We start from the raw sequence: 11761 nt of genomic DNA, 5'->3' as shown, positions 1-11761 counted from the left end.
ATCTGGAATAGTGTCTTCTGTGGCCACGTGCAGGAAGCCACCGGATGGGAGCAGAGAGCTCCAGAAGCCCGTGTCTGCGGTATACCTTGGTTTTGCTGGTTGGGGCTGCTCGGAGTCTGCTCTTTGCTCTGTCTTGAGCAGGGTCACTGCAGCTCTGACTCCTTTCCACCTTGGAATTTAGGTTCCTAAATAAATAAACACAAGACAGTCAAAAGGAGCCCATATGCTAACTAAAGAAAAAGAATGACAATCTCTTCTGTGCTTTCAAAGCCAACTGCCGAAAAAGACATTCCCTTGGGAAGCTACAACAGGAAATCAATTAGTTTACTAACAAACATGCTCTAAGAACAAATCCTGTCAAAAGGACTTTTGGTTTAAGCCTTTGTTTCCAAACTAGACCCCGCTTAAATGATAAAGGGCTGTTCCAGGCTGTTCTGTTCCTGCTTAGAGAGATGCAGGGACACTTCTGCCTTCTTTAATAGGGTGGATCCAGTGTTAAAACCACCAATACAAATAACAATTTTTTTCCTTTTATTCGTCCCAAACATTTCCTCAAGCAATCTGTTAGCCACGAAACAAATATTTAAGTACTTGCAAAATACAAAGCAGCGCCCTAAACAAATTAAATGTCGTCTCTTCCTTGACTCATTACCTTTGAGCTTCCAAAGGCCTATATCCTGGTGATTTAAGGGATTTCAAGGACATGTGGTTTTTTGGTCTTACTCATGCAACATTATAACTTTATAACCCAATCCAACCCCACAGTACCTGTATGATAACATTAATCTTACTATGTAAGAATTATATGTAGATGACTGTTACCTACCCCACTGACAAGGGGGGACTGTAGGAAATTTTTTTTTTGGAGTCAGGATTATTTTATTATTGGCCTTTGTTTCCTACTCTCCAATTTGTGCCTCATATATGGCCGGTGAGAATAATGCTTTTACCACCAATGTGTCCAGCTGTTACTTTTCCTGCGCTGCAACTCTATGCAACAAGCATTTATCACACACTTCCTATATGCCAGTCACTGAGAAGCACCATCTGGGCGCTGGGAATACTGAGAAAAATGAGCATAGTTTAGGGTCTTCAAGGAGTCAGAGCCCAGTGGGGCAGACAAATAAATAATTCCATATAATACAGTGAAATGGTACAGTAAAAGTATGTCTAGGAAACAGAATGGCATGAAAGAGTCATGAAGTACCTGATGAGTGAGAGCAGGGCTGGAAAAGCCTCCCTGTGGCACATGTATTTTGAAGGATCAATAAGAATTTGCCAGAAGTCAAGGTGGATGTGGATGACCCCAAGGAAATTATTTCCTTGAATAATTCTATTTAGCTTTAGAATGAACTACATCATCATAGCTACTCTTTTGTAGCAAAAGATTTACTTTTTTTAAAGTTTCAGTATGGCAGGATTAGCTCAGAAAACTTACAAAGGAGGAAACAAGGTACATTTCCAGGTGTCTTTCCTCTCCCCACATTGCTAGCAAAGGCCTGTCCTACCTGCCCTCGGTGGCTTCTATTCTAGCATTTCTGTGCTATTCCTCCCCTTCAAAACCCTGTCATCCTCTGTCTCATCACCTTGCTATATGGTACCATCTGCTAAACTCATCCAGGCCACGTTATCAGTAGGAAAATATGGTGGCCAACTTGCATATGTCTGAACTTTGTCAAGAAAATTCAACACTGAACCTAAGCGAATAATGTGAGCATCATACTGTCTAGTGCGAAATGTGTTTTGGAACACATAGGGAACTTCAACATCACCCTACAAAGGCAGCTGCTTAAAAATCAGCTTGGTTTGTATTTTACCTAGAACAGTATTGAAATTCTTTTGCATTCCCACCACTCACAGAAACCATCAGTGGTGTAAGCTGCCCGGAAGTTAACTGGATGACAGATTACAATGCTGGAGTGAACAACATAGACTTTGGGTCAGGTGGACTCAACCGGGAGCCTGCTTCTCCCTCCACCTGCTGCTCCCCCTGCTTGTGCTCTCTCTCTCTCAACCTCTTTCTCTGACAAATAAATAAAATCTTTAAAATAAATAAATAAAATCTTTAAAATAAATAAATAAATAAAAATTAGATTAATATAATTTTTTTAAAAAGATTTTATTTATTTGATTGACAGAGATCACAAGTAGGCACAGAGGCAGGCAGAGAGAGAGGAAGGGAAGCAGGGAGCCCGATGCGGGGCTCGATCCCAGGACCCTGGGATCATGACCTGAGCCGAAGGCAGAGGCTTTAACCCACTGAGCCACCCAGGTGCCCCTAAATTAATATAATTTTTTAATTTTTTTTTAAAGATTTTATTTATTTGACACAGAGAAAGAGAGAGATCACAAGTAGGCAAAGAGGCAGGCAGAGTGAGAGGGGGAAGCAGGCTCCCCACTGAGCAGAGAACCCGATGCGGGGCTCAATCCCAGGACCCTGAGATCGTGACCTGAGCCGAAGGCAGAGGCTTAACCCACTAACCACTTAACCCTTAATATAATTTTAAAAACAGGCTATGTATCTGTATTGTCAGCAGTAGCAGTTGAATTTGAAGACTCTTGGCTACATGCCCAAATTATCAGATTTACAAATCATGCCACCTATCTGGGGAGAACCTCTTCACATGCCCCCTAAACTCCATTTTGGTGAAAGAAAAGGCCCAGAGAGGAAACCTGTAGTTGCAGAGTTGAGCACACAACAAGGACACCCAACATAGTTTCTGACCATTTAAAATCTATTTGGTACACCTCGGTATGGCTGACACTGCCATTGTCTCTTCCATTCGCCTGGTCAGCTGACTTTACTGAGCAACAGCTCTGTGCAAAGCAAGACAGACAGACTGATGAGAGAGAATCTTGACCCACGGGAGCAGCCACTCAGTGAAGTCCACCATATATGTCACAGAAGTGCTGTAAGAGAGCAGTAATTATACAGCTAAACTCTTCAAGCGTTTCCTTCTGAGAGTTTCATAGTTCCAGCCCTTACATTTAGGTATCTGATCCAATCTGACTTCTCTCTTGTATTTGGTGTGAGGCTGGGGTCCAACTTCATTCCTTATTTAGCATGTGGCTATCCAGTTGTGGTCCCAGCACCTAAATGAAGACTATTCTTCCCCCCCATAGAACAGTCTTGGTACCCTTACTGAAAATCAGCTGACATATGGGTTTATTTCTGGACTCCCAATTCTGTTCCACTGATTGATATATCTACCCTTATTTCAGTACCACCCTCTTAATTACTGTGGTATGCCATAAATTCTGAAATCAGGCAGTGTCAGTTCTCTACCCTTGATCTTTTTGAGACTGTTTTGGCGGTTTGCGATCCTCTGAAATTCCATATGTGAATTTTCGTATCAGCTTGTTCGTTGCTGCAAAAGAGGAGACTGTAATTTTAATAGGTATTACAATGAATCTATAAAACAGTTGGGGGATATTGCCATCTTAACAATGTTAAATCTTCTAATCCATGAACATAGAAGGTCTTTCCCTTCATTTAAGTCTTCTTCAACTATTTCAACAATGTTCTGTAGTTTTCACTTTATAAGCCTTGTACAGTCTGAAGCCAGGAAGTGTGATACCTTCAACTTTATTCTTTCTCAAGAACAAAGGCTATTTAGGGTCTTTCATGGGTCCAAACAAATTTTAGGGTTGTTTCTGCTATTTCTATGAAAAAGGTCATTGGAATATTGATAGGGATTGCATTGATATAGGTGGTTTGGTTGGTATAGAGTTTTTATTATTAATTCTTCTGATCCATAAACAGGGATAGATCTCCATTTGTTCGTGTCTTCAATTTCTTCCACCAATGTCTTACAGTTTTCAATGTACAGATACTTCACCTTCTTGGTTAAATTTATTCCCAAGTTTTTTGTTTTTGTTTTTTGATGCTATTTGGTGAATAGGGCTGTTTGCTTTCTTTTTTTTTTTTTTTTAAGATTTTTAAAAAATTTATTCATTGGAGAGAGAGCGAGCAGCACAATGTAGAGGGAGGGGCAGAGTGAGTGAGTGAGAAAGAGAGAGAGAAAGACAGAGAAGCAGACTCCCTGCTGAGCGGGAAGCCTGACACAGGCCTCAATCCCAGGACCTGGAGATCATGACCCAAGCTAAAGGCAGATGCTTAAGCATCTGAGCCACCCAGGTGCCCCTATTTCTTTTTCTTTTCTTTCTTTCTTTTTTTTTTTTTTTTAAGATTTATTCATTAGAGAGAGAGAGAGTGTGTTGGGAAAGGGAGAAAGGGAGAGATTCTCAGGCAGACTCCCTGCTGAGTGCAAAGCCCAATGCAAAGCTTGATCTCACAACCCTGAGATCATGACCTGAGCTAAAATCAAGAGTCAGATGTCTAACTGACTGAGCCACCCAGGCGTCCCTGGGCTGTTTTCTTTCTTTTTCAGATTCCATTGTTAAGTGTTAGAAACATAAGTGAATGCTGTATGCTAATTTTGTAGCTGGCAACATTACCAAATTCATTGATTAGCTCTAACAGTTTTTTGGTGGTCTAGGATTTTCTGTATATAAGATCGTATCATCTACAAACAAAGACAACTGTACTTCTTGCTTTCTAATTTGGTGAAGACTCTCTTTGAGTTTGTTTGGTGACCTATGAGCTTCCCCAAAATAGAGAGCCAAACCTCTCCCCAAATTTAGTTCTTACTTCTTTAAATAACTTTTCTACTCCCTTCTCCTGCTCTTCTCCTTCTGGAACTCTAATATTTTGCAAATTGTTTCTTTTGATGGTATCCCACAGGTCATACTGGCTTTCTTCACTTGTTTCTCATTCTCCTTTCTTCTGCTTGGTCCACTCTGATGATGATGTTCTCTGCTGCATTTTTCTTTTCATTCACTGTATTCTTCAGCTACAGAATTTTTGTTTGGTTCTTCCCTAAGATTTCTCTTTGACTTCCCTTTCTTTTTTTTATTGTACTGTTGTCCTGATTTAGTTGAACTGTCTTTCTGTGTTTCCCTGTAGCCTACTAAGCTTCCCAAAATAGGTATTTTGAAGTCTTTTTTGGGTATATCACAGATCTTCATGTCTTTGGGATTCATTACTGGAAAATTATTATGATCTTTTAATGGTGTCATATTTCCTTGGTTTTTCATGCTTCTTGAAATGTTGCATTGCTGTCTTCACATCTGAAGTAGCAGTCACTTCCTCCATTCCTCTTCATTAACTGCCTTTGGGAGAGAAGTATCTTCCATCAGCCTTGATAGAAAGGCTTTCTCAGACCTTCTATGGGTGCACCTGCTCCTTGCTTTTTGCTTCCTCTTGCGGCAGAATTTTTAAGCTTGTATGACTTCTCTTGATCCTGGAACATACCAGGTCAAGTGCTGACAGCCTCCCTTCTGCTTTTCCAAGGGTGGCACTAAAGCTCAAGTTTGTGGTCTCTCCCTTCTCCAGAGAGTCTGACTGGCTTTCTACAGTAGTCATCTACCAATACTCATTCTCACTACCACTGGGAATACGTACCGAAAGCAGGCGACAGAGTGGAGGTGTGAATAACGTGTACAATGTGCTGGTAGTGCCTGTGAATCAGGTGGGAGGATCCACAGATGAAGATCTGGTTATTTATTTGAGATTTTTCTTCATTTAAAATCTAGGCCTTTAAAGCTATAAATTTACCTCTAAGCACTACTTTTAGTGCATTCCAACACTTTTAGTATGGTGGGTTTCATTTTCATTCCTCTGAAGGTATTTTCTTTTTTTTTTTTTTTTAAAGATTTTATTTATTTATTTATTTGACAGCGAGAGAGAGAGATCACAAGTAAGCAGAGAGGCAGGCAGAGAGAGAGAGAGAGAGAGAGAGAGAGAGGGAAGCAGGCTCCCCGCTGAGCAGAGAGCCCGATGTGGGACTCGATCCCAGGACCCTGAGATCATGACCTGAGCCGAAGGCAGCGGCTTAACCCACTGAGCCACCCAGGCGCCCCTGAAGGTATTTTCTAATTTCTCTTTTGATCCATTGCTTTTTTTTTAATGTATTGTTTTAATATTCACATATTTGTGAATTTTCCAATTTTTTGTCTGTTATTGACTTATAGCTTCATTCTGTTGTGGTCAAAAATGGTATTTTGTTTTATTCCGATCTTTTAAAATTTATTGAGATTTGTTTTAGGGTGTAACATATGGTCTATTCTAGAGAATGTTCCATGTGCACTATAGTAAAATGTGTGTTCTGCTGTTGTGCAGTAAAGTGCTTTATATATGGTAAGTCTATTTGGTATACAGTATTGTGCAAATCTTCTATATCCTTGTTTACCTTTCATCTGTATATTATATCCATTATTGAAAGTGGGTATTAAAGTCTCCAAGTATTGGGACGCCTGGGTGGCTCAGTTGGTTAAGCGGCTGCCTTCAGCTCAGGTCATGATCACAGAGTCCTGGGATCGAGTCCCACATGGGGCTCCTTGCTCAGCAGGGAGCCTGCTTCTCCCTCTGCCTCTGCTGCCACTCTGCCTGCCTATGCTCGCTCGCTCTCTCTCTGGCAAATAAATAAATAAAATCTTAAAAAAAAAATTAAAAAAAAATAGTCTCCAAGTATTTCATTAAAATTCCTACTGGCCCCTTCAATTCTGTCAGTTTTTGCTTCACATATTTTGTACATTTATTATTAGGTGTATATGTGTTTACAATGGTTATATCTTTTTTTCTTTTTTAAAGTAATCTCTACACCGAACATAGGGCTCAAACTCACGATCCAGAGATCAAGAGTCACATGCTCTACTGACGGAGTCAGCCAGGTGCCCCATATAATGGTTATATTTTATTAACAGATTGACATTTGTATCATTATACAATGCCTGTCTTGTCTCTTGTAGTAATTTTTGTCCTAAAGTCTACATTGTCTGATATTAGTTAAGCTACTCCAGCCAGTTCTCTTTTGGTCACTGTTTATTTACACAGAATATCTTTTTTTATCCTACCGTTTTCAATTTATTTTTGTCTTTGGATCTAAAGGGGTCTCAGCATATAGTTGGATTTTTTTTTTTTTTTTTTTTGAGAGAGAGAGAGAAGGAGGGGGAGGGGCAGAGGGAGAGAGAGAATCTTAAGCAGACTTCACGCTCAGTGCAGAGCCCAACGCAGGGTTCAATCTCACAACCCTGAGATCACGACCTGAGCTGAAACCAAGTCAGACACTTAACCAACTGAGCCACCAGGCACCCCATTAGGACTCATAATTTTTATATTTATTTTTTAAAGATTTTATTTATTTATTTGACAGACAGAGATCACAAGTAGGTGGGGGGGGAGCAGGCTCCCCGCCGAGCAGAGAGCCCAATGTGGGGCTCGATCTCAGCACCCTGGGATCATGACCTGAGCCGAAGGCAGAGGCTTTAATGCACTGAGCCACCCAGGCGCCCCTAGGATCATATTTTTTAAAAAACCATTCTACCATCTCTTTTATTTGGAGAGTTTAAGTCAGTTACATTTAATGTAATTACTAATAAGGAAGGACTTACTTCCATCATTTTGCTATTTCTCTATGTCCTATACCTTTTTTGTTCCTAAATTCTCCATTAATGCCTTCTTTTCTATTAGATATTTTCTGTGTACTATTTTGAGTCTCTTCTTATTACTTTACTAAATATGTTGTAGTTATTTCCTAGTGATTGCTATGGAGACTACAATTAACATCTTAATTTACAAAATCTATTTCAAAATAATAGCATAGCAGAATCTATTTCAAAACTAATACCAATTCAATAGCATACAAAACTTTGCTCTATATAACTCTATTCTTCCCCTTTTACACTGTTGTTACATGAAGAGCCACAAAAATCATGATGGTAAAAACATCTTATAGCCATAAATGTATTATTATTGTAGTATTTGGTCAAGATAAAAGGATTCAAAATACTAGCTAAGAATATTCAAGACTAGTGAACTTGATAATATTCTTAGGGTTGGAAGAACTCAAAAATAAAAGAAGTAACTACTCTCACTACTTTGTGCACATCCATATCTGTACCCCCAAAACCTAACACAGTGAATATAATTAACAAATTTCTTATAAATGAACAAAAATTATGTGCAGAAACACCTCTCTCCTCCTTATGAAAAAAAACAACAACAACAAAACAAAACCAGAAAACTTAAACATTCATTAGGAATGTAGTATCTGTCAGGCACTGAGCTGCTTTAAATATATTTTATCACTTTTAATACATAGAGAAACCCTACGAGACAAGCATCATCATCCTCATTTTACAAAGAATTGAGGGAAGTGATCTTCCAAGGTCACACAGCTGAAGTCAAGGTTTAAACCCATATCTCTATAGATTCTAAGCCTGTGCTCTTTCTACCACAGCATATTGATCTTTCATTCTACTCTACTCTGTCACAGAACAGACCCAGCACATCTAGGGAAGCTCTCTTTTCCAAAAACATAATGGAGTCATAAACAAGAGAAAGCAGCATTGTCTGAAAGGCAACTGGCTTAAAATTTCCATTGCCAAGAGACCAGATGGTTTCTGGGATGTAGAGTTAGGCTAAAAATACCAACAACCACAATGAATCTGACTTACAAAGAAAAGGAGGGACAGCCAGTATAAACATGCAGCTGGAAAGCTAGAAGATTTAATGCTTATAAAACATTGCTTAAAGGGTTTTCAAATGGCAATACATGATATAAAACATTAGACAGCTCATGCTCTCAACTGTTCAATCATCACTCTCACATATCCAAACCACATTAGTTTTTTAATTAAACTCTCAAGTCTGGGAGAGCTGAGTTCCACCAAGAAGGCTGGAGAGGAGCCTCCTTTGAGCCCCTAACCTGCATGTATGAGCCCTCCCAACTACCACCACATACACACATACTTGAATGAAAGCAGCAGCTTCCTTAGGCTCAGTTGTAGCTGCCATGCACCTAGAAATGGGTGAGATTTTGTTATAATCCTTCCTTTATATATTTATGATTTGGGTTATTTGCCTTGTGTACGCTAGTATCGTTTATTTTAAGTGTACAGTTTAATAGTTTTTAATTCACAGCTACCTAACCATTACCATAATCAATTTTAGAATATTTCTATCACTTCAGACCCCTCAAATGGCAGGATAACTGGATAGGTTCTATTTACCTCTGATAGAACTAGACAGGGTATAAATTAAACCAACAGAAGGAAGGCAGCTTTCCTTTGCAAAGGTAGATCATTTCAAGACCAGGTTCCAAGTGCAGAGCCTTCAGTCATAAGGGTTCTGACAATGGTGTGATGAGAAAGTGCACAGGTTTGAAATAAAGAGAGACCTGAGTTCAGTTCCATCTCTGTCACTCTAATGAGGTGAGAAGCTCTTGGGTGATTTACTTAACGTCTTTGAGCAGCATGTTTCTTAGCTGTGAAATGGAAACAGTACTATACTATACATTACATACATTATAGTACTAAACAGTACTATAATACTTGTAGAATTAATATGAGAACTAAATGAAATGAGGAATGTAAAGTACGCAACATGACAGGAAGCACGAAGAAAAACTAGCTCACCTGATATAGACCCCGACCACTCCCCATCCTGCCCTCTGAAAACTACCGGGTATTTCTGTCCTGGTGCAGCAGAGAGATTACTGACACCTATAAGTCTGCCTCTCTCCCTAAGTTCCACATCACTTCTCCTTAAGCTAGCTTCCCTTTTCAACCAGATTCCACTACTTTTAACAAGATTTGTCCTCTTAATAACCAGCCCATCTGCTTGATCTGTTTCAATTCCTTTATCCCTCCCCAACACACACACACACACACACACACACACACACACACACACGAGCACAGGACATGCCCCACACCGTCGCCAAGTCTGTGGCTTCTTGTAACTCACTATGTCATCTTTCTCTCAGTCTCCACTCCCTCATGGCTACTGTTGGACTACTCCCCACACACAACTTACTAAGTCTAATCCTTAGATTTTTACAGACTTTCCAACTACCATCACCCCCTTTATTTTCATGCCACAGCCTCATTCTCTCCACTCTTTAAAACTCTGCTCTAAGCCACTTCTAGATGCTTCCATTTTAGAGGTCAAAAGAATCTTAAGAAACTACTCAGTAAAATCCCTACCCAGCAGTAGGTCACCATAACAACCTGAATTGAGACAGAAGGGGGCCAATTGAGTTTACTGGGGCTCACACTCCTACTTCCCTACCATCTCCCCAGACCAGCCTCCCCATTCCCATCTCTCTGGCTTTGCCTTCTTTCATCCATTCTAGAGCTACTCCTCCAATATCATAACACTCATAGATCTGTTTGGTATCTGTTACCTGAAAGCATCTATATTTTCATTTGTTCATTTTAAGGAAGAGGGACAAATCTGCTTATTTTAATTTACTCCAACACTGATGGGCATGTATTTAATACTGCTGAGTCTGTCAATCACTAACTCTATCTCTCCACCAACACACCTTACAGTAAGCACCGAAGGTCTCTTGATATGTCCCACTCTGAACCACAGACTCAGGCTTAAAGTATTTGGACATTAGAAAACAAAATAATGTGGTTCGTTTCTAACTTAATTAAGGCTTAATAACTACTCAGTGGGAAACAGATTTTTCTTTTATACAATCTATAAAAAGTATCACCATAAGCTGTTGTTACTGCATTAGAAGGCTAAAAGCAACTTTATACTCTATGAGCCTTATCAGTGTGGTCACTAGACTCCTCAAATCCCATATTAATTCTATGGAATCTAGTCTATAAAACAGCTACCAGCCCATCTGTTCCTCAACAGCTCCCAGAGCCCTCCCTCCAATGCTGCAAGTCTGACAGTTGATTCTGACAAAACTCCGGTTTAACCTACCCGCAGGCACAAGACCTATCTTATTCAAATACTCCCCAAGTATTTCTTGAGCTTCCCCTATAGGCCAGGCACTGAACTAAGCACTGCAACTATGAGATGTTGTCCCTGCTCACAAAGGATTTAAAGTCCAGTGCGAAGACGGGCAGAGGTGGCAGAGGGGTCCATACGAAGGAATGGGGGATAATGGGGTAGAGTAGGAAGAGCCAAGAAACCTCAGTTCTCAGATCCCTACTATTCTAGCTATCTACAATTTAGCAAACCATGTTCTCTCTCCAGGCTTTAGTCTTCTCATCAGTAAAACAAAGAATTAGATAATATTTAAGATCTTTTTCATGGAGCGCCTGGGTGGCTCAGTGGGTTAAAGCCTCTGCCTTCAGCTCAGGTCCTGGTCTCAGGGTCCTGGGATGGAGCCCCGCATCGGGCTCTCAGCTCAGCGGTGAGCCTGCTTCCTCCTCTCTCCCTCTCTGCCTGCCTCTCTGCCTATTTGTGATCTCTGTCTGTCAAATAAGTAAATAAATAAAATCTTAAAAAAAAAAAACAAGATCTTTTTCAGCTCTGAGAGTCCACATTCTAAAAGAATATAACAAAAGAGTGGCAGTAATAGTCACTGAACTTATCAGAAATCCTGCTAGGCACTGTACACTTAAGATACAATTTTGTATGGAATGGCAATACTGGCAATACTGGATTACTATCTTTTTTGTTGTTGTTGTTCATTTTTTAAAATGGAAAGAGGATAGATGGTTGAATTATATTCCTTTTTATTATCCCTTATTTCCAAGAAGAATCCAAAGAGACTTACTGCAAAAATACATAAGACTGAGCCTTAACAGAGGACAGTAATAAATACTGTTGGTATTTAAATAACAGTATTTAAATACTGTTAAATGATTTAAGTAATAAATAAAGAAAAAGTATAGCAAAAGTTTTTTGTTTTTTGTTTTTTTTATAGGCCATGTTGGAAAGCCATGATGACTG

The 11761-nt window shown here is 39.7% G+C and overlaps 1 protein-coding gene across 1 annotated transcript in view; it reads right to left on the bottom strand.

The window, feature by feature from the left end:
* RNF169 (ring finger protein 169) overlaps positions 1-11761 on the bottom strand; it is a 76171-nt gene that overhangs the window by 7851 nt on the left and 56559 nt on the right. Inside the window, exon 5 of the mRNA XM_046014517.1 lies at positions 86-185. Within this exon, the coding sequence (XP_045870473.1) occupies positions 86-185 (100 nt within the window). The remainder of the gene's footprint in view (positions 1-85; positions 186-11761) is intronic.

This window comes from Meles meles, chromosome 8 (assembly GCF_922984935.1).
Source record: "Meles meles chromosome 8, mMelMel3.1 paternal haplotype, whole genome shotgun sequence".
NCBI classification, from domain to species: domain Eukaryota; kingdom Metazoa; phylum Chordata; class Mammalia; order Carnivora; family Mustelidae; genus Meles; species Meles meles.
The sequence above is the reverse complement of the archived record's forward strand: the minus strand, read 5'-3'. Positions and strand labels throughout refer to the sequence as shown.